The sequence below is a fragment of the Corylus avellana genome, chromosome 4, assembly GCF_965113065.1.
Source record: "Corylus avellana chromosome 4, dhCorAvel1.hap1.2, whole genome shotgun sequence".
NCBI lineage: Eukaryota > Viridiplantae > Streptophyta > Magnoliopsida > Fagales > Betulaceae > Corylus > Corylus avellana.
Genome location: NC_142493.1, coordinates 16,570,285 through 16,594,816, shown reverse-complemented (window position 1 = coordinate 16,594,816; position 24,532 = coordinate 16,570,285). Strand labels below are relative to the sequence as shown.

Below are 24,532 nucleotides of genomic sequence, written 5' to 3'. Positions count from 1 at the left end.
ATGCATTGGCTGGATTAATGGACCAGCTCACTGTGAGAGCATCGACCTTTCTGGTGCGGGCATCTATCTTCATCCTTAAATTTGTGTCTTCTTTCACTTCATAAATGCCTCTTTTCTTGGGAATACGAGCAGACTTGTCTCGACAACTTGAAAAATCCCACTACGGTGAGTTGTTGGAAAACTTATCCAAAGATTTGTAAGCTTCATCTCTTGTCAAATTTAAAAATGCTCCTCCATTCATAGACTCTATCATACTACGGTTGGATTGAGTCAATCCTTGGTAGAAGAATTGAACGAGCCTCCATCTCTCATATCTATCCGGAGGGCATTTAATCAATAACTCCTTGAACCGCTCCCAACTCTTAGAAAAATTCTCGTCCTCCTCCTGAGTGAAAGAAGTAATTTCCTTTCGGTACTCATTGACTTTAGACATCTGGAAAAACTTATTGTAGAACTTACTCAACAGAATTTCCCAAGAGATGATGGAGCCGGGCATGTTAGAGTCCAACCATGCCTTGGCTCTATCATGTAGAGAGAAGGGGAATAGTCTCAAATGAACAGACTCCTTAGAAAAATTTCTGAAATTTGAACGTGGCGCACATGTCCTTGAACTTCTTCATATGACTGTAGGGGTTTTCCATCTCTAGACCATGGAATGAAGGTAATAGTTGGATTACAAGAGGTTTAAGATCAAAGTGCATAGCATTGGTTGGAGGCAACACTATGCGCGAGGGAAGTTTGTCACAACGGGTGCGAACAATTCCCTAAGAGATCTTGTTAGGTCAGGGTTCTCAACTTTAGCTTGCTCTACATTCTCGGGTATATTATCACCCATTTCAACAGTAATCTCTAATTCAACAGGTGTTCTCAGGGTTTTGCTTTTCATATGTACGATTGGGTAAAAACCATCGATAAATAAAAAGTTAACGAGCGCTTGTGTGGTCCTCCATGCGAGTGTTCATAAACTGTAGCTCGAAAAATCCAAAATTTTGAAAATGCCCCCCAGCTGTCCCTAGTGACCCAAAGTTCAATTAACCCACTAACTAAGCTGTCTGTTGTGACAATTACCTACCTAAATTAATATGCGAATAATTGCTATGTTTTACTCGCAAGTGTACAAGATCAAAACGATAGTATAATAGGCAAATATGAGATCATTCCCATGAGGATTGTGTAAGCTTCATTTTTAAGCTTTTGCCAAAGTGCGTTTTAACAAATTTTTTTGGTTTTTTGGACTCTTAAAAGGGCTTTCAGTTGTTTTTACCAAATGTGTACTTTTTTTTTTTTTTTTTTTTTTTTTTTTTTTTTCCCTTTAAACTGACATTTTGAGTGTTAAACGCACTTTTAAGCTCTTCAAACGCACACCCAAACAAGTTCTAAGTTGATTAGCTATATTGCCAATCAAAAAGAAGATGCTAAAAAAACTTGAAAATAAAAATTTAATTAATAATTTTGTATCTTAAAAACCAATAATTTCTAATAAAAAATATAATATAAAACTTAAAATAATATTTTTAAATATAAGAAAAGTCTTTTAGGCACCGCCAAAATACCAGAGTGGACGGACCGGACCCAAAATTTCAAAAAATTCATCTCAAAATCAATCTCAACATTCTTACTTTTTATAATACATCAATCATTTTTTATTACTATTCAAATAAAAAAATCACTACAAAACAAAATTTTTCACTTTTTTATACAAAATATTTTTACTTTTTTTTTTTTTCTCGAATGAATAAAATTTGATAGAGTTTGGGTCCACTTCCTCAAACATAGCCTTAAATTTGTTCTATGGAGCCGGCCCTGTAGCGAAAGGAGAGGAAAATGGCGGAGGCGAAGCAGGAGCACCCACGTCTCCTCCTCCACAACTTCCTTACCCTTCATCAATGCAAGGTTCGTCTATATTTTTCGCTTCACTTTTCTTTTATATCATGTTTACGTATATGTATATCAGTATATGTATATATAGCTGATGATTATTGATTGCGAATGTGTGGGGTGGGGTTCACCGTCCACGAACAAACAGGAGCTGGAGTTCATACACAAAAGCAACAGCACGGTGGGTTACAGAGCGAACGTGTTCTCCACCACTCTCTCCCATCTCATCGCCACCAACTCCCCCCACCTTCTCATGCCTTTCGTTCCCATCCGAGGTAACAACAACCCAATAAAAGAAAAGAATAAAAAACTCAAAACTGGTGACCCCATTTCGGTCATTCATTCAAATGTGTTCGTTTTGGGGAGATTTATGATCATGTCATTCGAACAAGGTTCAAAACCCTCTGTTTGGTTTATGAGAAGCTGAGAACTTATTGTAATAGCAAGGGGAGAGGACACTTTTGACTTTACGTTTTGCCCTTGTTTCTTTTCTTATAATTATGGAAATTGGTGTCAACATAAGGCCGTTGAGAAGTGGTGCTAATCTCAGCTATGTGCGTTTTTTTGTTTGATTCTCTTATGTCCCAAGTGAAGTAACCATCCAACTGTTTGATGCGAAGTTGGGGAAAACAAAACATTGAAATTTTGAATCTTATATTTTAGTCTTTTAATGTTGTTTAAATTCATGTATCCAAATATATGTACAAAAGTGTAATTTGTATTTCTTATGTTTTCCTGCGATTTCTGGCAACCAAGTAGTCTTTTGCCTTGTTGTGTATTACTCATGTATTTGCTACAGTCTGATGTTGTTCTTGCTTGGTTTTCGCCTTCAATGACAGAGAGGTTGAAAGAGAAGGTAGAGGAGTTCTTTGGGTGTGAGTATGAGCTCTGTGTTGAATTTACCGGTTTAATCAGGTTAGTTGTCTCACTTTTTGACAGTTTCCTTCTTTTTAGTTTCTAAATGAATTTCTTTGATTCCATAAGTTTTCAGAATAAAGCTATGGAAACTTCAAAATGTTAGGGCAAGAAAGAGTATCCACAACAACAATAAATTTATTCTATAAAACTGTGCAATAGAAATTTTAATTTCATCAAAATGATAGCTGTCTTTGCAATTTACATGTTTGCTATCTGCGAATATCTGTTCAATAAATAGAGATATGTAACACCCCAAACTTAGAAATGCTTGTTTCATGATTTGTTAAGTTGATGAAAAGTATCTAGAAATGAAGTTCGGAATGAAAAAGGGCTAGTTTAGGAACGTAGTCTGCTGTACGAAAGTATCCCGATTAAGAAAGTTAATATTTTAGGAAAAAATGTTTTATTTGGAAAGAGTATGGTTTAGGAAAGTTTCGTTTTTGAAAGAACTAGATTAGGAAAGTGGTCAAAATTGGAAAGTCTTAAGAAAGAATTTTACTAGATGTGTCTTAAAAAGACATGGATTAAGAAAGAAACTAGACAAAGAATGTCTTAAAAATGAGTAATGTTATAAGGAGGAGTAAAAGTCCTCCTAAATGTGATGTAGCTTTTAAAATCACCATTAAAGTTGAGATGATCATTATTAAATTTTGATCTATTGGTGATTTTAAAAGCCACATCGCATTTGGGAGGATTCTAGGAAGACTAGTCTTCCATAGATCATTACATCTTAAAAATACAAGGTTTCAAGAAACCTTATCTTTCTACTTGTTGTCTTTTAAGAAGGAGAGAAGTTGGAGGAAAGAGGAGTCTTTGAAATTTGAAAGGAGGATTATTTATTGAATCTTTTTGTTAAAAAAAATTTCACCTTAAAGTCTTTCAAGAAGAGGAAGAGATTGAAGGAGAAAAAGGAGTTCTAGGAGCCTTTGAAAGGTCCCTAGGGCTGGCCATTTAGGAGATTGATAGAGGGTGGGAGTTTGGAAGGAGAACGGAGTCTTGGAGTCTTTGAATGACCTAGGGCCGGCCACCAAAAAAAGTTGAGGGAAATTGTTGTTCCAAGCAACCCTAGCGTGATGCCCCTAAATTATTGTACCTTTAAAACAACCTTGGAGCGCCACTACTAGACCTCGAGATCATACACACAATGGAGTTTGCTATAAATTTCTTTTTGTAAACTTTAATTATCTACACAATGCACCACCAAAGCTCTATGCCATAAACATCATTGTGTTCGTATATACTTTATACATCCAAGAGTTCAAATTATACCACTTACATATCAAATTAACATCATTCATAATTACTTAATATGATATGGACATCAAATAGAAAAATAATTACGTTACATTATTAAACTCATTGTTTCTTATCAAAATAGACAAATAATCTTGAATTTTCATATTTAATAGTACATGTTTTTGTTTATGATTTCTTAGTTATACACACACCTGGTGGTTTTTAAACCAATGGCCTCACCCTTCCATCCTGTACATACATACAGGGGAAAGAGGTTCCTCGAACTAGAGCTCATTGACAAATTCAACAGAAAAGTTTAATCAATATAAGTTTTGGCCACTGGCTATTGTACAGTGGTAAATGATTCATGTAATGCTACCTGTGGAAATAATAGGTGGACCATACCTTCATTTGCCTGCACATTAGTTTTCCTAATGTCAGTGCTTACCTTGCCCTCTTATGGAGTATCCTTTTTTTTTTGTCTCAGTTGATATTGCTTGAGGCAGCACGCCGTTACCATTTTGAGTTACATTTGACGACTGTTGCATCCTTCTTCATTTCACTTCCCATATCATTATGGTTAACTACAATCTGAAAAGCCTTGTTTTCAGAAAAAGTCAACCAACAATGATTTTCTCGCTTCCATTCTGTGGACCTGGACAGAGTGGGAACATTAAGAGAGGTTCTCATGGTATTCTACAAGTATTTACTTATGTCTGTTTAGCATTGTTCTGGTGCTTTTTGTGGCCAAACAAAATGGTTTTTTTTTTTGGTATCATTCACTCTACTAGTGGAGTGGCATTCTAGAAAAAAGAGATCCACACCACAAATAAGAATTATGCATTCTTGTATCGAGAGAACATGGAAACAACATTTAGGGTTCCATTCCTAGAAAAACACATTAAATAAGAAAATGGACCCAAATCAGAAGCATGAAAACCTTCTAAATATATTATTTTTTAGGGGTAAATATGCTTAAGTCCCTTGAACTACCACCCATTTTCGAGTTAGCTCCACGAACTGACAAGTGTGACATTTGGATATACTAAATTACGATTGTGTCAAAAATACCACTCCGCTAGTGTTAGACGTTAGAATGGATGACAAAGTGGTCACGTGCCTTGCACCTAACCAATTTGACCAAAATCTTCCTATAATATTCTCACTTTGACTGTTGAAAAAACCAGATTTGCCCTTTATAATTATTAAACACGAAAAAAAACCTTAAAAAAGACAAAAAGAAAAGAAAAACGAAAGCCCTGAGGTTCGGCCACCCCATTTTGCTTTTGGGGGATGGCCAAGCCACCCCCACAGTGAATTGGCCACCTCCCGTTAAGTTTTTTGGGGATGGCCAATACACCCCCACAGTGTGTGAATTTTGGTTTTTGGTTTTTTTTTTTTTTAGAAAAGAGGGGTATTTTAGGAAGTTTCTGTTCAAAAAGGTCATGTGCAAGCACTTTTCCATCCATTATAACGGATGATATTGACAGTGGGTTTTTTTTAAACACAAAATGGTAATATGGTGTAGCCAAATGTTACATTTATTGATTTGTTGCACAGTTGGGACAATTTGATTGGGTGCGGTGTAGTTAAGGAAGTATGGAGGCTAGCTCCGTTGTGTTTAATGTGGTGTCTTTGGCGCGAGAGGAATGCTTGGCACTTTGAAGGCATAGAGACATCGGTGATAGAGTTGCGGAAGATTATGCTGAATACATGATGTATATGGATCGCGGCACATCATAGCTTGGTTGTTTCTACTGTTGCAGATTTTTTGACTTTATGCAACTTCTTCCTATTAGGGGTTCTCTTATATACTCTCTATTATTAGGCTTGTGCCCCTTTGCGTTTTATTAATGATACGAAATTACTCATAAAAAAAAAAAATATCACACTTATCTATTCGTGGGGTTAACTTGAAAACGGGTGGTAGTATATTGCAAAAATTAAGAATTTCTACCCATGATTTTATTTGATGTCTTTAATCATGTTATTATCTTGTAATTTTTCCTTTTTCATACATCTTTGTCATTTATATATCTGATGACATTGTACATTACAAATTAGCTGGTGTCGAGGAGCAAGCATTGGATGGCATAGTGATGATAACAGGCCCTATCTTAAACAACGTGCCTTTGCGGTGTGTATGCAGTTTTTTTGGCATATTCTCACTTCACTCATGTTTATTTCTTTATCAACCATTTATCATGAGAACATTTTCTTTGGTTGGTCATTTGCCATCTGTAATGAAGTTTCAGTTAACCCATTTTCACAGTTTTTCTCTCTTTCTTAAAAAAAAAAAAAAAAAAAAAGAGAGTTGAAATAGGTTCATCTTGGCTATAAATGAGAGAGTTATGTTATAATTGAGAAGAAGATGGGATACTTGAGATTGTTTGAGCACTGTGAGCTTGTCTTTAACCTCTACGTGAAATGTGAACCAAGAAAGAAGTTGACTTATTTGTCTTTGTGAAAGCTCTCTTCTATCTCTTCTTTTCCTTCATGGAGGAGGTGTGTGAGGAGTGGTTTTTAGTCTCAGGTGGGCTGCCGGTGGTGGTGAGATGGGTTTATCAAGAACCTGGTTGGTGGAATCCAAGGATTTTGAGATGCTGGTGAAGGATGGTGATACTGGATTACTGATTTAGAAGAGAAGCAAAGGTTTGTTGAGGTCTGTAAGGTTGGGAAGCAGTGAAGCAGTCTGGCTATTACACATTTTTGAGGAGTTGGTTGCAGTGAAGGATTCAAGGGTGTTTCGAGATCAGTCTAAGCCTGGTTATCCTTGAGTGTTAGCTCAGAAGTGTTTTTTAATAGGTATGATAGTTTTTTGGTGATCGAAGAGTGTGATGGGAGAGAGAGGCGCAGGTCAGTTATGGTGCCAGAAACTAGAAAGATTGGAGTAAACTTAAGTCCGAACTCCAGGTTGTCATCAGATTTTTTCAACCTTTTTTGTTGGCTCCAGGGAACGCTGCTGTGAAGAAGAAGATGAGCTTTACTGAGGTGCTTCAATCCACGGTGCGACCGATAGAGGATTTATTTTGGCCGTCGACAGAACTGATTGCTAGGGTGCCCAAGTAGTTGTCGGGGGGCAACGCAGGTAACGTCGAGTCACAGAAGATGCTACCCAGTAAAGTTCCAGCTCCAGGTTGTTCAGGTCTGGTGGCTCTCCTTAAGCCTCCGATGGGTCGTTCTATTCTGGCGAAAGTTCTGGGCAAGGGAAAGGCTAAGGGGGTCTTGCTAGAGGACGTAGAGAGGCAGAGCTACATCACTGAGACCTTTCCGGCGATTCTTCCGTCGGTGAAGAGTGTCCCTCTGGAGAAGAATCGCTTTCTGGCGAATTTTGTGTTGTTGGGTGGTGGCCCCTTGTCTCATGCAAAGGCGGCTGTGCAGGGACGTGATGTACCTGGTGGGAAGGATCTCTCTGATAGTGGCTACGTGGAGTTTGGAGTCATCGAATATGTTAGTTTAAGGAAAACTTTGGAAAAGCTACAACTGGAGATTGGAGCGTGCCTGGAACGTATGGCCTTGGGCAAGTGTGGCTACTGCGCAACTGGGCTTCCGGGCTTTGGGCCTGTGCAAGCCAGCCCTAGCGTCTTGGAGGGAGCTCATAAAGTTCAGTCCAGTTAGATTTTGGGCAAGACTCATGTGGTGGGTGTTGGGCCCACAAGATTTTTTTTTAAAAAAAAAATAATAGGAGAGGTGCTGGGATGCCTGTGAGGGTAAAGAAACTTAAAGTGGGCTGGGCGGCGAACAAGGCCGGTGATCCAAGAGCTTCTTCATCAGCCACCGGGCCTCAAGCCATTCTGGGTCAGCCGCCAGTAGGTTCTTCAGCAAGGTCTGAGCCTATCTCAAGGGGCGTCAAGGTTGGGTTTGCTGGGAAAGGCACCGTCTAGCGCAGGTCTAGGGCTGGCCGGTATGGCGGATGCTGTTCTACACTTGGGTTCGCGGCAGAAGGCGCTGATGAGGATGGATAAGGCCTCAGATGGAGTTTTGGGCGGTGGTAGAGCCTCCGATTCACTAGGGGTGCCGCCGGTAGATCTTCTTGTAGTCCCTGTGCATTCGCTGCATAAGGCGCCAATGAGGATGGATAAGGCCTTGGATGGGGTTTTGGGCGGCGGTGGAGCCTTCAATTCACTAGGGGTGCCGCCGGTAGATCTTCCGGCAGTCCCTGTGCATCGGGATTTGTCGGTAGGGGTTACCTCTGGGGATATTTCCGGCAGTGAGGTGGGTGTGCCCGGGGGTTTTGAGGCGCCTAGGCTTGGGGTTTATTCAAATTCCAATCCCTTGGGAATTTGCGAGCAAGAGGCAGTGGTTGTGGAGTCCGCTTCTTCTGGGGCAGGTTTGGATGTTGGGTTGATAGAAGGGATGGAAGGGATGGAGGAGGACTGTTTGGAAGTTTCTTTGGGACTCCGGAATGCTATGGACAATGGGCTTTCTCAGACCTGCATGTAGGTGTAACTCTCCACGTTCTATGGAGAAATCTGCTCCACTTACGGAGATCACTTTGGCAGGTTTGGAACTGGAAGTGTATGAGGTTGAGGACCACACCCCGCTTATAAGGGTAAGAGGCCTTTCAAATTTGAGAATATGTGGTTGAAAGCTAATGGATTTGTGGATAGGGCGTGGGCTTGGTGGTCGTCTTATAATTTCTTTGGCACTTTGAGTTTCATTCTGGCCCGGAAGCTTAAGGCGTTAAAGGCAGACATCAAAAGATGGAATAGGCATGAATTTGGTAATGTGAGTGCTCTTTGCAAAGAGAAAGCTGAAGAATTGAAGGCTATGGATAGATTGGAGGAAGAGAGAGGCTTAGGTGAAGAAGAGAAGGAAAGAAAAAGGGTGATTATTAGTGAGTTGGAGATTGCTCTTTTACAAGAGAAAATCAGTTGGAGATAAAAATCTAGGATCCGATGGCTCAAGGAGGGGGATAAGTGCACTAAGTTCTTCCATCGGATTGCCAATTCGAATAGAAGATGCAATTTCTTTGAGTCCCTATCTATCAATGGCTCTCCTTCTTCCAATCAAAACATCATTAGGGACCATGTTGTGCAATTCTATGAGTCTTTGTTCTCTGAACATTGCAATTGGAGGCCTAGGCTGGATAATCTTGCTTTTGATTTCTTGGAAGTGGGTGAGGCTGATTGGCTAGAAGTTCCTTTCGAGGAAAAGGAGGTTTTGGAGGTGGTGAAAGGCATGGATAGAGATAAGGCTCTAGGTCCGGATGGCTTCTCTATGGCTTTCTTCCAAGATTGTTGGGAAGTGATCAAGGAAGACATTATGACGGTTTTTTTTTCAGACTTTTATGCTCGTGGTAAGTTTGAAAAAAAGCCTTAATACTACTTTTATTTCTCTTATTCCGAAGGTGCCTGGGGCTTCTGAGCTTAAGGAGTTTCGTCCTATTAGTCTTATAAGTGGAATCTACAAGATCATTGCTAAAGTTCTTGCCAATAAGATGAGGAGGGTGTTGGATAGGGTGATCTCAAATCCTCAGAATGCGTTCGTTAAAGGTTTATAGCGAGTGAGTGCTTGGATAGTTGTATTAGATTTGGGGAATCGGGGTTGCTTTGTAAACTAGATATGGAGAAGGCTTATGATCATATTGATTGGAAGTTTCTTTTGTATTTACTTGGGAGGTGTGGTTTTGGTGAGAAATGATGTTGTTAGATAGATTGTTGTATTTTGACTGCTTGCTTTTCTGTGTTGATCAATGGTACTCCTTTCGGTTTAGAAGCTCTTGAGGGGTGAGGCAGGGGGAGCCTTTGTCTTCGTTTTTGTTTGTCATTGTTATGGAGGTGTTTAGTAGGATGATTGTTGCTGCTATCGATAGTAGTTTTATCTTGGGCTTTTCATTGGGAGCTAGTTTGTTTGAGAGGGTTAACATTTCTCATCTCTTATTTGCAGATGATACGTTGGTATTTTGTGGGGCGAATCTTGATCAAATTTGTTCCATTAAAGCCTTGTTTGTTTTGAAGCTGTTTCTGGATTGAAGGTGAATATGGCTAAATCAGCCTTGGTCTCTGTAGGTGATGTGGATAATGTGGGAGAGTTGGCTGGTGTTTTGGGTTGTGGAACGGCCTCTTTGCCTTTGAAATATCTGAGGCTCCCTTTGGGCGCTTGCTTTAAGGCCAAGTCCATTTGGGATGAGATTTTGGAAAAGGTTGATCGCAGGTTGGCTAGTTGGAAAATGCTGTATCTTTCTAAGGGAGGTAGGGTTACTCTTATAAAGAGCACTCTCTCTAATCTTCCTACTTATTTCTTGCCCCTATTCCCTATACCTGCTTCTGTGGCCAAGCGTATAGAGAAGCTCCAACATGATTTTCTGTGGGGTGGATTAAACGAAGAGTTCAAGTATCACTTGGTCAATTGGGACAAGGTTTGCTCTCCCATCTCTGAAGGTGGTTTAGGGATGAGGAAGTTGAGAGTGTTCAACCAAGCTCTGTTAGGGAAGTGGCTGTTGCGTTATGCACATGAGAGAGAGGCATGGTGGAGAATTGTCGTGGACGCCAAGTATGGTTCTAAGTGGGGTGGTTGGCATTCTGTTGATACTCCTGGGCCTCACGGGGTGGGACTCTAGAGGTATATTAGTAGGGGGTGGCAGCTGTTTTCTAGCCACACCAGATTCGATCTAGGTGATGGGTCCAAAATCAGATTTTGGGATGATGTTTGGTGCGGAGAAGCAATTCTCAATGAAGCTTTTCTAGGCCTTTACAACATAACAAGTGCAAAAAATGCGTCTATTGCTGATAATATGGATTTCACGGGTGGAACTCTTCAATGGAATGGTAGCTTCTTACGGTTGGGAATTGGAAGTGCTAGCCTTGTTCTATACTTTGTTGTATTCACATAGAATGAGTAGGGAAGGGAAGGACAAAATTTGGTGGGTTTCGTCTAGCAAAGGAAAGTTTGATGTTAGATCCTTCTATAATATTCTGGCAAGTAAAGAGGCTAGTCCTTTTCCTTGGAAGAGTATTTGGCGCACCAAGGGACCTTCGAGAGTGGCTTTCTTCACCTGGATGGCGGTGTTAGGGAAGATCCTCACCATTGATAATCTTAGAAAAATGAATCTTATTGTGATCAATAGATGTTGCTTGTGCAAATCGGATGGGTAGATTATCAATCATCTTCTTCTGCACTATGAGATTGCTTGTTCTTTATGGTATGCTATATTCAGTCGGTTTGGTTTGTCGTGGCTCATGCCTAGCAATGTGGCGGGTTTGTTTGCTTGTTGGTGGTTGGGAGGTCGTTCTCGGAGTGTTGTTGTATGGAAAATGGTTTCTCTATGCCTCTTGTGGTGTTTATAGTTAGAAAGGAATGCGAAATGTTTCGAAGATTCTGAGAGATCCTTGGAACACGCTTTTCACTTGGACAACAGCTTGGTTCGCTCCTTTAGTGATTAGCTATCTTGATTTCCTTGTTTTTTTCTCTTCTCCTAGTTAGGCGGTACTCTTGTATATTCCTTGTGTACTAGGGTTGCGCTCCCCTGCGTTTTTGATATATAAACATTACTTATAAAAAAAAAACAAATTATTTGGCTCTCATACCAAATAATAATAATTCATGTTTGCTCCATATATGCGTCTACTCCTCTTTTGTTTCCATCTCTTTGATAATTAATTATTGTTCCGATTAGATCTATTTTTTTTTTTCCTAAGTATATTACTTGGGTCTCCTGCTGACAGTTTTCTTATTTCTGTTTGTGAAAGGCAGTCTGCTATTTGAACGGTTATGGGAAGGATTTCAAAGGTGGACTTTTTCACTTCCAGGATGGGGAACCAACAACTATTGAGCCCTTGGCTGGAGTAAGTGAACCTCTTTATGCTTTTTATGGTATCTATTTGCAGTACTTGCATTAATGAAGACCTGAGAGTGTTAGAGTGCCAAAATATGCAATGTCAGAAAGGAAGAAACAATGAAAATTGAAGACATTGCAGTAGTGCTTGAAATGGTTATTTCTCAAGGCTAGTGGTGTATTATATGTCTTATAGTGTACTTTCAGTTAATACCCGTTAAATAAGCATTAAGTTATTTTTGTCAGGATGTTGTGATTTACACAGCTGACAGCCGCAACATTCATTCTGTAGATGAGGTACCCTTCATTTCTCTCTTGGGGTAGTGAAGTATTTCTTCCATTGTAATATGCTATTAAGTTAATGCTCTTCTCTAAGCTCTTCCACTGTGTTAGATGACAAATGGGATGTGGATTTTGGTAGCTTGGTTAGTGAATCATTTTTTGTAATAATGCCATCAGATTCGTGTTACTTAATTTACTTGGTCCAAATCCAGTTACCAAGTTAAGTTTAATAAGACTCGTGTTCATGTCCATTAGTGTGAAGTAGGTTATTGAGCCTTGGGGCCACTTGGGCTTTGGCTCAAGTGGCAAGGGTTTAGGATACGTCATACGTTCAAATCTTCATGAGTAAAAAGTAAAAAACAAAAAAAAGAAAAGGTTGTTGATCTTGGTTTATCACTGAAGATGTAAACTCAACTAATAAAGCCTTCATCTGAACTGCATAAGGTCCAGTCACTGAGGGTAGTAACAAGTATGACGTTGACTGCAAAAGTATTTTTAATTTGTTAGTAGCAGAAGATTGTTGAGAAGCTAATATTTAAGATTGTAATAAGTTTCATTTTCTGTAAAACAATGAAAGTGGCTTCCTTATATGTATTTCTTCTGAATGCTGCTTTTCAAGAAATAAGTTGGATATAGCATCATTTATCTCTAGGTTATCAATTTAAAATAACATTGACTACCAATACGTTGGTCTGCATAATCAGTCCCATTCAACAACAAAGACCATATTCCTAGTTCTGTGTCCATCTTACTTACACCCCCACAAAAAAAGGTGTAAAGTGTCCATCTTAATTAGGGTTCAAAAGAGTTTTGCCTCTCGTTTGGCCTAGCCGTTGGTGCTGGTCGTAGTGTGGAACTTGTGTAAGTCTTAGGTTAAAATCTTGCCTAGCAATTTTTTTTTTTTTTTTTTTCTTATTAAATTTATAAGCACCTTTTTGTAACTTCCATTTCTCCTTGGCACAAGTCCTGCATCTGCTTGACCAGACGTTTTAACTAGGATTAATGACCGGGCAACAGTTACATTATGCTTTTTTTTTTGCATAAATCATGTTGTAGTCCTTGCAGATTCAGAATCCTTCATTTTATGAGGTTATGATAGCAGTGATGTGCATAGCTTGAAGCACCTAAATGTAGCGATTCCTTTTATCCTCTTGAGTTTCCCTTGAAGTTATGGAAGACTTTTGATGCGGGACAAATCCGCAAAAAATTAACAAACCAAGAAATTGAAGAAATTGGGCTGAGGAATATATGAAATTAAGCTGAAGAAGAGACGAAATAAGAGAGGAACACAAGGGGGATAATTGACACACTGTCACACCATTTTTTTATTCATCATAAACTACTGATTACAATTGAAAAAGACGCTTAAATAGACTAAGACTTAAACCCTAACCATAGAGCGACCCTCATTTAATGCTTACCTAATTTAAGTCAACCGTAATAACATAAAACATAAAAATTAAAAGGGACTGAATTACAGCTAATTAAAACCAAATAAAATCAAGATCCTAAAAAATCTTGGCTAAAACAAAATTGAAACGATCCACTAATTTATTGCTCTTCCTATTCCGCATCAACTTCATTGTTCTTGGAGTTGGGTACTTATCTACTTATCTATGAGTATTATTCCTCTATTGCCTGAAACTTAGGATACATTTACTTGGCCCAAACTTTATGGTTATGTGAACATGCCCATACACACGTAGTACATGTGTGGTAGATAATCAAATCAAATGAAACTATGAAGTTGAAAATTCAAACAAGACAACAATGTTGTCACAACTATGCTAACATACACTACCACCTCCTCTGACCCATAAACCACAGTTTGATTCATGTCCAGGCGTCTGAAATCCTAACAAATAAAGTGTGAATTTCCAGCAATCAATATGTAGCAAAGAGTTTGGAAATATATATATCTGTTTCTAAGGAGAATTTATTTCAGCCAAAGGTTGGACACATATCACATACCAACACCTGCATAGTGTAGTATTGACACAGATTTGAGAGTAAAATTTGGTCCGAGCAACATAGGAAATCTGACTAAATTTTTGAACTTCACACTGTGATTAACTTAAATCAAGAGGACATGGATATGAATCTTGAAGAATCTTTGTTAAAGGTCACTGATAATACAATTAGGTACTAAGCAAGCCCATGGACATTGATTATTCTGACAATATGCTTTTATGAGTGTGAAATAGAAGCAGTTATCTGTTTTATTCTTTGTGATTGCTCCAAATTGCTCCAAACTATAGTCCTGGTTGCTAATTTCTGAGTCTGAGTTTTGTGATGCTCAGTTATCCTTTGTCAGATTACCGATGGGGAAAGACTTACACTTACGTTATGGTTCAGCCGTGATGCGTCCCATGATGAAGATGCCAAGCTTGTTTCCCTTCTCTCACAAAGCCTATTACACAATAACATGCCTGGTGAATGCCTACCCTTACCGGCATCCAGTAATATGTACTGGTTTTCACCCAACCAAACTTCTCATAAGCACTTGGGCTTTGATATATGCTGGGCAAGACTACACATTCTTGGATTTGATGTTTATTCTTATGAGGACAGAAGTAGTGATTCAGATTTCTCAGAGTTACCAATGAAGCCTCTGCAATTAGCAAGGGAAAATGAGTTGCTCGATCATGACTTTGTCAACATTTTGCATGCGCTTCAGGTATTCCAATTAATTCTCCTTCATTCATATTTTCTTGATGTGTATGGGGATAGCAAATGGATATGCTCATATGTTGACTTCTAAAAGGGTCCCATGAGTTTCACGTGATCCTCCCTTTGCAACTTGTTTACTAATACTGATAAGAACTTTCTTTATTGGTTCGTTTTCTCTCCTCAATGGTTCCTTCTTTTTCGTACCATCCATAGAAATAATTTTTTTACTTCTTCCTTAACCTTTTCGTCCCCTTAAATGAAACAGATTAAGTGGCTCCAATTGAATACATATAATCCTTGGCAACAGCGTGGCTAGGACAATGGTTAATGTTTGTTAATCTGGCAGGTTGCCCTACATGGAAAGGGTTTGGGTTTGTGTAAAAGTTGCTATTTCATGTGTTAGGAATCAATGACCCAGCCAAAGCAATCTAGATAAGACTGCTGAATTTAATTAATTATATGTTTTATAATAGATAAAGTTTAGGATTGAATAGTTTGATTAATGAGGCTGCTGAATGGAGGATTGTATCTGAAGACTATAATTATGGGAAATTTTAATGCTATATGTGAAAGAAATTTCATTACGATTGCACTTTTAGTTCAACTTTTTACAATTGAACAAAGATTGGGAAGTTAAATAATCAGCACAATTTTCTTGATGTTCCTACATCTCTCTCTCTCTCTCTCTTCAGCACATGAAGACGTGTTCTGACGTCCTCCCTAGTCTGTGTTGTGTTCTGACATTGGTTTTTTCTCAGTTTTCTTTTGTTGGCTGTCTGTGATGGGTTTTGTGTGTTGTTTTTATGTGAAAACAAAAACTTACGAGCTTTCGATAGAAAATGGGACCTTAGGCTTAAGTTTTGTTGAAAGGAGTAGAGGAGTATCCTGAGTGGTGTTTTTTGGCAAGCCTAGCGTGGTGTGGTTGCTGGCCACAGTGGAAGAGATGCTTAAAGGGGAGAATTTGAGTGAGTTTTATAGGGCTTTGAGTGTTGGTAGCAGAACATATATTGCACAAAGGTGAACAAACAGTCATGGGCGATACTTGGCGTTGGTGGAATATGGCAGAGGGGGGTAAAGAGGCTTTATTGTTGTTGCGGAGGGTCGAGATGGTATAGGGTGGAGCAACTGTGTTGTCCAGTTGAAAAATTTGGTAGCTTTTTTTGAGCAACAATGGATGCAGTATTTGTTTTCTCGAAGGTCGTATGACGGTTCTTAGTTGAATAGTTTGTGTGGCACTTTGCAGGATGAATTGGTTGGGCTAATTAGTTGGTGGGAGATGCCATGGTGTATTGGAGGCGATTTGAATGCCATGGTGTATTGAGAGATCAAGTGACACCTGGCAGTCCCCATGGACATCCCTCTTGTAGGAGGGAATTTCATGTGGTCCAATAATCGAGATTCTCTGTCCTGGTCCAGAATTGATAGGTTTCCTCTCTTTCCTGATTGGGAAGCTCAGTTTCCTTATGCCTCTAAGAGGAAAATTTCTAGAATCTTATCGGATCATTTCCCTTTGTTGCTTGTTTGTGATGTTGTGGTCAAGAGTAGTCTGTATTTTAAGTTTGAGAATATGTAGTTGAAGGTTGAGGGCTTTGTGGAATAGGTGACATAGTGGTGGATGTCCTACAATTTTTAGGCTTGCCCTAGTTTTATTCTGGCTGGCAAATTGAGTGCCTTGAAAACGAATATGAAAAAACGGACTGAAGAGGTTTTTAGCAACATTGGGAAGCAGAAAAAAGGATCTTTTGGATGGAATTTGTGACCTTGAAATTATTGCAGATTAACTTTTGGATAGGGATTAACTTCCATCATATTAGTCGTGTGCAAGGTGTTTATAAAATAATCTCTAAAGTCCTAGCAAACAGGTTGAAAACAGTACTGGAGAAGATTATTTCCAAGTCTCAAAATGCATTTATCAGGGGAAGACATTTGTATTTCGTTATGGTAGCTAATAAATGTCTTGATCACCGAATTAGACCGAGGGAACTTGGTGTGCTCTGTAAATTGGACTTAGAAAAGCCTATGATCATGTGAACTGGGAATTCTTGTTGTATTTGTTGAGGAGATGTGGCTTTGGGGAGAAATGGAGAGTTTGGATAGCTCGGTGTTTCTACTGTGCGTTTCTCCATTCTTATTAATGGATCTTCCTCTAGATTCTTTTGTAGTTCTCGTAGACTAAAAGGTAAAGGAATCCTTTATCTCCTCTTCTGTTTGTGGTTGTCATGGAGGTTTTGAGTAGGATGATGTTTGCCACAATGGATAGAGGGCTCTTATCAAGATTTTCGGTGGGGTTGAGTAATAATGATGGGCTTCTAGTGTCTCATCTTTTGTTGGCGGATGATACCATAATCTTTTGTGAGGCAAACCGTGGACATCTCTATCATCTGTGTTGTCTCTTCTTATGTTCTAAAGCGGTTTCAGGGTTGAAGATTAACCTTTCTAAATCAGAGTTAATCCCTATTGGCGATGTGGATAATGTGGGAGGTTTGGCTCGTATCCTTGGTTGTAGGGTGGCCTCTTTGCCAATAAAGTATTTGGGTCTTTCTTTGGGACCTTCGTATAAAGCTAAATCAAATATGGGAATGGTGTTGAAAAAATGGAATGTCGTTTGGCTGGTTGAAGAGGCTTTTACTTGTCAAAGGGTGGGTGGTAGGTTCACACTGATTAAAAGCACTGTTTCCAATTTGCTTACTTATTATTTGTTCATTTTCTCCATTCCAGTAAGTGTTGCTAATTAGATTGAAAAACTTCAAAGGGACTTTTTGTGGGGTGGGATTGGTGACGAGTTTAAGTTCTATTTAGTTAGTCAAAGATTTCTTATCTGGTGTGCTTTGGTGGTTTGGGGGTTAGAAATCTGATTCAGTTTAACCGAGCTCTCTTGGGGAAATGATTATGGTATTACGCTATGAAAGGAAGCATGAGGGGAAGCTGGTGTTTCAATGAGGTAGTGGAGCCCTTTGGAGTGGGAGTGTGGAAATACATTAGGAGCTAATGGGTAGCTTTTTCTAGATTTGTCATATATGATGTGGGAGACGGGTCTAAGATCAGGTTTTGGCATCATTTGTGGAGTCCAGGCCTTGAAAGAAACTTTTTTGGAATTGTTTAGTATTACTAGCTATAAGGAGGTTTGGATGGCAGATCATGCGCAGTTTTGTAACGACAATCTTCAGTGGAATATATCATTTACTAGGCTAGTGCATGATTGGAAGGTGGACTTGGTCACTTTGTTCTTTGATCTTTTGTACTTTCTTAGATTGAGACAAGGTGGTGAGGATGAAATTTATTGGATCCCCTCCAAAAGGCAAACGTTTTGAAGTAAGATCCTTTTCTCATGCAATGTGCACTCCCATTGGCTCTCCATTTTCTTGGAAGAGCATTTAGACATAAGGCTCCTTCGAGAACGGTGTTCTTTGAGTAGATAGTGACGCTAAGGAAGATTTAAACTTTGGATAACCTACAGAAGAGGAACGTCATAGTGGTGGACTGGTTCTGCACACGTAAGAGGAATGAGGAGCCTATAGATCATAGAGAATTATGGGTTTTGGCCATCTGTCTTTTTGGTGTATGTGGGTCATGTGTAGAATTGTTGGCTAATTTGTGAGGTCAGTTGGGAAATCATAACATTTTAGAAGCTTGAAGGTTGGCCCCTTTGTGTTTAAGGTGGTGCATTTGGAGAGAGCAGAACACCAGGAATCTTAAAGATTGCGAGATTTTGGCGATAGAGCTAAAGACTATTATATTGAAATCCCTTTATGCATGTGGATGTCGGCATACAATAGTCATCTTTTTTCTAATTTTAGTGAATTTTTGGACTTGTGATGTTCTTTTTCTCTTTAATAGGAGTTCTCTCTTATATAGTTAATGTGTACTCGGGTTATGTCCCTCTACGCTTACTAATGAGAATAAATTACTTATTAAAAAAAAAAAATGTTTAGAAGTGTTCTCAGTTGGGCAGGATACAAGGACTGGAACTTCTGTGCAATTCTTATGATCGGACTCTTAATTTTTCTTGATGTCTTATAGAATACTGGATGACAAGAATTTTCTGTAATGAGATTTCTTTAGAACTTTCAATCACTTAATGCTGCTTGGTAGATGTAATTTTACTAAGCATTGTATATATTATGTCCCTTCCCCACCATCTGTATTCACTGAATTTTATTTATTTATTTTTTCAGTTTCCGGTTTGATGGTACACTACCTCTCTGAATCCCTTCATTTTGCTGAACAGGTTGTGCAGTTTTACTGTTGGAAAGCCTCTGGTTTGCAGACTTCCAAAGTTACAATAGACAGCGGAAAGGTGGTAGAACTCTCTCAATGGCAAAGGGAAAAAATTAATTGCTTGAAATCTGTATTCTTAAAGGATCATCAACTGGCTGAGATGGTGTTCAGCTGCATGACTAGCAATATGAGGGGATTACCTTTCTTTGATTGGGCAGTTTTTAATTCTGCAGTTGCTTTATGGGAAGATTATGCCTCAAAGTTACGTGAACAACTTGTTAGAAGCTTTCCATACTGGAGGACCCATCAATCTATATTTGATGTTCCATATGATGGGTGTTGAAATGCATATTGGATGTGCTCTATGATCTGTCTGTGTATAGTAGATAGTAGATGTCTCCTCCAGAGACCCTTGCCTCACCGGAACAGTGCTTCCTCCTCGCCCGTCGCCGTGGATTCCGCTTTGTGTACTGCTACTGATGGCTTGACCTAATTGCACTAGCAATAAACCCCTATGATTGTGCATGTGGAGTGTGGCTGCTAGGGTTTTCTAAGTCCTTTAATAAGAGAACCTAATACTATACCTCTACTAGGACACACTACCCTATTCAAAGGGAGCTCGTGTAGGCATTACCTCTTAATCCGAAGGTTTAAAGGTCTTAAAACCTTAGCCTACACATGTTTTGAAGTTTGGATCAAGAGGATTCAAAATCAGTCCCAAATTCGATGGTATCCCACATAGCATGATAGCAATGTGAGCTTCTTGTCTTGTAAATTTTTGTTTTACAAAATGTGATGCTATGCTTTCATAATGCTGTTGAGATTTTTCAACTTCCTAATCTTTCCACTTTCAAATCATGTGTGCCTAGTGACACTTGCAATGTTAAAATATTGCATTACATATTATATCAAAATCTTGTCATGCAATCAATCAAGCACATGTCTTGCACGTGCCGTCCAAACTAGTAAATTAAAATAAAGGAAACTAGAATAATATATTTACGGTTATAAATAAACAAAACTATTCGTAAACTCATTTAGGCTTGGCTTGATAAAGCTCGGCTTGTTTGCGACTCTATTATTAAATGAGCCGTTTCTGTATACAAAGCTATACTCGATTATTAAACGATATATACTCGCATAAAACTCGGTTCGCTTGTTTAAAGTTCGTGAACATACTCGTATAATTATACTTATATAATATGTAGCATAAATACTAAATATCTTGTAGTTAAATATCTTATATAAAGAATGTAATCATGTAGTGTATAATTATTTATAGTTAATTAGTGTATTGTGTGTATTAAAATTAGTTAACTAACTAGTTAATTGGTTTAGTTATATATATATATATACAGAGAGAGAGAGAGAGAGAGAGAGAGAGATAATTGGTTACTATATATATATATATATATATATATATATATATATATATATATATATATATAAAAGGTTAGATAATTAACTATGCATATATAGTATACGTTTCTTTTTTCTTTTTTCTTTTTTTATTTTTTATTTTTTTTTATATCAAAATCAATTTCATATATTACCAACGTATCTTAAACTTTTTTTTTTTTTTTTTTGCTACCGGCAAGAGAACTCTTTTTTTTATTTACCTTATATTTGCTTGCTTACAAATGTCCCACACAAATGAATAAAGAATGCAAGCCTCTCTTATTGAGCCAAGACTCCAGTTGTCCTACATGGAAAGCGCAAGTAGAATTCTTTGCCTAAGTAATCTATAAAATGGGATTCAAGCCTCTCCCTTTGAGCTAAGCCACGTGTGTCATCACATATGCCAACATAAGTAATTTTAAATTTTAATTACAAAACTACCCTTTAGTTTGTTGGTTGGAAAGTTAAACGTAGCGAGCTGAGCTGAGCTTAAATTTTGTAACTTGACATGAGCTTTACTCGAGCTCGAGCTCGTAAAAATTTTAGATGAGCCGAGCTTGGACAGGCATAGCTCGCCCGAGTGCTCGTTTACAACCCTAAATATATTGGTAACCGACACAAACCAATTGAATTTAGTGAAAAGCTTACAATATATATTTTTGACTTACAAATGTGCAGCGAACGTTGGCATGGAAAACACTCTTTTAAGAGTGGAAACCTATCACTCTTCAATGCCCCTCGCCCCAACCAAGCCTGTCACTCAACTTTTCCTTGGTTCTTTGTTACAAACTTCCCCAAATTCATAAGCATATATAACATATTGGCCTTGAAAATTTCCTCTTGGGCAGAGGATTTAAGCTTTGATCTTCCTCATAAAGCCTATTTTGTCAATTCTAGCATACATTTTGTCTCTATGCGGATGCATCAAGATCATGGTCTTTGGACATGCTCCATTTGTGCAAAACATTGCCAAAAACATCATAAAACACAATATCTGCATTGGTTTGAGTCATTTGCACTGTCATAAACCCCTGTCCATCATAATAAAGCTTCAATTCCTCTGGATTCCACTTCTCAATATCTCCTCTCCATGCCTTGGAGCCACCTCCGCTCGTTAGAAATTGGATTTGGCTGCCATAACAACCATATCAGTTTGCTGCTAAAGAGTAAAAAACCTATGTTTTGTGAAATTTTTGCACATACCTTTCTGTGCTACTAATGTGCTCCAAGCAATGGTCATGCCCATTTATGTACATGTCCACATTATTTGCCTGAAAATCCAATGATTACTTAGAATTAGAGTTGATAATTTTTAACATGAGACACAAATCCGATACGAAATTAGACCCGTTTAATATATCCATGTCATGACACGTCCACGTAAACAAGAATTGCAACATTTACTTAAAATATTTAGAATCACCTCAAGGATTGGGAGAAGATGGTCTTCAAGCTCTTTGGTGACACCATGATGTCCAGCACTTTTGATTGTATGATGACCCACCACAATCTTCCATTTTGCTGTGGAATCCCTTAATGCTGTATCCACGTCCTATAATGCAATACAAAAATGGAAATATAGATTTTCAGATTTTGAGGATTTTGAATACTTATTACCATATGAAAATTGTGATTTACGAAAAAAAATAATAATAATATATATATATTTTTTTTGACATTTCCACACAAGGGAAGGGGGAGAGGAAATTTGAACTAGTGACTTCCGTTTCACGAGGCGTGGTCGACAGTCGATTGAGCTACTCATTGGGAACAAAAAATAAAAAATAAAAAAATAATAATAATAATAATTTACCTTGAGGAGATTGGAAAGATATTCCTCCCGCGGGAGCACACCTTTCCAGTCGTACGTGTGGTTCTCTGGGTCTGTAAAATACTCATCCACGAATGGAGTTGTGTCCACGAAGAAAAATTCTGTAAACTCTGCCCCAACAACACCCAAAAAAAAAAAACCTTGCTCTTATAAGTCTACTTACAAAACAAAAATAATAAATAAATAAATATTTGCTCAATTTTATGAGTCTAGTTTTGTATAATTTAAAGCAATATATTATATAAGGTCGCCAACAAAATGTCCCAACTAGGTCCTAGTGGTGACCTGCTTGGGTCCCACGAGTCCCGACTAAGTCACCACGGTGTCCTAACCAAGTCCTGGCAATGTTCCGGTCAAGTCTCAATGATGTCCTAACCGAGTCCCGTGGGGTCACACTTTTAAAAAAAATATAAAAATACAAAAATATATATTTGGAAAAAATTCACTTTATCCCCTAAAGTTTTAAGAGTTTTTTAATTCAAACCTCAATGTTTAAAAATTGGCAATGTACTCCCTAATGTTTCAAAAATTTTCAATTCAGACCATCCGTTACTAATTTCCGTCTAATTGAACGAAATCATCCCATGTGCGATCTCAAGTGGGATTTCGACGCCATCTACTCCAATTTTACCCTTATTAAAAAAAAAAAAATTACGTAATTACCTTATTAAAACCTATAAAATTAAAAATAATTACATAATTACTCTCATTAAAACCTAACCTGTGTCCACAATAAAAGATCTTCGGCAAAGCCATCTGCTGTCCATTTTTGTGAGGATCGGACTCAACTGTGCCTCTACGTCTCCCCTGTAGTCGTGGTTTCCCAAAACTGCCACAAAAATAAACACATTATTAAAAAAAAAAAAAAAAAAAAATTATGAAAAAGAAATGTAAAATCCTGAGTGAAAATTACCGTTGTACCATTGTTTGTGCAAGCTTGGGGGTGTGTAGATATTGATGAAGGACTCATTAAACGCGGGATCATGCACACCTGTCAATCCGTCTTCATAAAAGTTATCCCCCGTGGAGATCACAAACCCTATCTCCACTTTCTCACCAACCACTCCCATCTACAAAATTAGATATTAAACATTAAAAAATTACAAAAATTAACAAACCATTTTCTCCTTATATCTTAGTGAACAATAAATAAATAGGATTATTTTAATGAGTTTCTGAGAATTCTTAATTAAATTGTTTAATTAATTCTTAACCAAAGTATAATGCGTGTACGTTACATCAATGAAAACATTCGCTTTATTAGTACAAATTTAAAGTTGTTTAACTTATTTTGTCACGCAGTGTCCTGGATTTCTATGGGGCTTAAAACGGGACCATATGTTATTGATTTAATTTAGAGACCTGATTGGTTTTCTTTTTTAGTGATTGATGATGATGTATTTCAATTTCAACTGGCCCCCCATACTTATGTGGACTACGTGAGTTATCATAAATTAATTGGTACGTCTAATCTTCCCTCATTTCTCACAGACAAAATTCACAATTTTTTTCTTTTTTTAATAATAAAGGAATGGGTAATTTATAAATTTTGATAATATTTAACGAAAAATTCTAACGAGACAGAATAATTAAAAGAAATTGAAAGTTTATTATTAAGAGTTTTTAAACTTTGAAAAAAAATATTTTCAAAATGCGTGAAAATATATGCTGCTGACACCATGATTGAAAACTAATGTAAATAGAGTGTTAGTACGGATGGATATGGAAAAGGAGAGCATTATGTGACCTGAAGAGCAACTTGAGATTGGTTGTAGAGTCCTCTTCTTCCCCAGTCTCCGACGACCAAAAAGCTTAGAGAACCGTCGGCTTTCACCGGGTGTTTGAACCTCTGAAGTGCCGCCGTGGAAGGAATGAAGCAGAGACAGAGATTAAAAGCAAAGAGAAGAAAGAAAAGCCTGCAATGGTGCAAGAGAAACGCCATGGTTTCAATTTGAAGAAGGCAGGAAAGGAGAGGAAATGGTAGGGGGACTTTTATAGGAAATGATAGTTACGAAAACATTACGTACTCAGGAACTTTCATAATTCAAATATTCTCCAATTTGCCCTTGAAAACGAAATATTGCTAACCGTCAACGGTCAACGGTTTGTTTTTTTTCATTACATGAATAAAGTCAAGGCATGATAATTTATGTACCGCCATTTTCTGTTGTGAGAGTTGGGCACACTTGGTGATGACGTGTGAACACATGGTAAAACACCTTTCATGATATGACGATGGATTCACACGTGAGGAGAGATTCTTGTGTATACACGTGCTATAAAAAGAAAGGAATAGTTGAGGGTAGAAGGGAAGCATGGAATCA

At 38.1% G+C, this 24,532-nt stretch overlaps 2 protein-coding genes and 1 pseudogene across 2 annotated transcripts; 2 read left to right on the top strand and 1 right to left on the bottom strand.

Moving 5' to 3' along the window:
• Window positions 1-315: 315 nt before the first annotated feature.
• On the top strand, window positions 316-415 carry LOC132180156 (small nucleolar RNA R71; annotated as a pseudogene).
• A 1,377-nt stretch (window positions 416-1,792) lies between these two features.
• On the top strand, window positions 1,793-19,810 carry LOC132176879 (2-oxoglutarate (2OG) and Fe(II)-dependent oxygenase superfamily protein). The gene is made up of 8 exons (XM_059589033.2): window positions 1,793-1,893; window positions 2,027-2,153; window positions 2,718-2,793; window positions 6,097-6,169; window positions 11,724-11,819; window positions 12,056-12,106; window positions 14,406-14,768; window positions 18,990-19,810. The coding sequence occupies exons 1-8, from the start codon at window positions 1,825-1,827 to the stop codon at window positions 19,320-19,322; spliced, it is 1,188 nt and encodes a 395-aa protein (XP_059445016.2). The 5' UTR covers window positions 1,793-1,824; the 3' UTR covers window positions 19,323-19,810.
• A 1,193-nt stretch (window positions 19,811-21,003) lies between these two features.
• LOC132178820 (purple acid phosphatase 3) lies at window positions 21,004-24,180 on the bottom strand. The gene is made up of 7 exons (XM_059591376.2): window positions 23,956-24,180; window positions 23,122-23,278; window positions 22,930-23,037; window positions 22,191-22,318; window positions 21,801-21,929; window positions 21,581-21,648; window positions 21,004-21,508 (listed from the first exon to the last, which is right to left on the bottom strand). Exons 1-7 carry the CDS (start codon window positions 24,148-24,150, stop codon window positions 21,289-21,291), a joined length of 1,005 nt encoding a protein of 334 aa, XP_059447359.1. The 5' UTR covers window positions 24,151-24,180; the 3' UTR covers window positions 21,004-21,288.
• Between the last annotated feature and the right edge of the window lie 352 nt (window positions 24,181-24,532).

Coding starts and splice junctions, on each gene's coding strand:
- LOC132176879 (XM_059589033.2), top strand. CDS start 1,825: ATGGCGGAGGCGAAGCAGGAGCACCCACGTCTCCTCCTCCACAACTTC. Junction 2,794..6,096: donor GAATTTACCGGTTTAATCAG/GTTAGTTGTCTC, acceptor ATTACAAATTAG/CTGGTGTCGAGGAGCAAGCA. Junction 12,107..14,405: donor ACATTCATTCTGTAGATGAG/GTACCCTTCATT, acceptor ATCCTTTGTCAG/ATTACCGATGGGGAAAGACT.
- LOC132178820 (XM_059591376.2), bottom strand. CDS start 24,150: ATGGCGTTTCTCTTGCACCATTGCAGGCTTTTCTTTCTTCTCTTTGCT. Junction 23,038..23,121: donor GCACAAACAATGGTACAACG/GTAATTTTCACT, acceptor TTTTTGTGGCAG/TTTTGGGAAACCACGACTAC. Junction 21,509..21,580: donor CACATTAGTAGCACAGAAAG/GTATGTGCAAAA, acceptor TTGTTATGGCAG/CCAAATCCAATTTCTAACGA.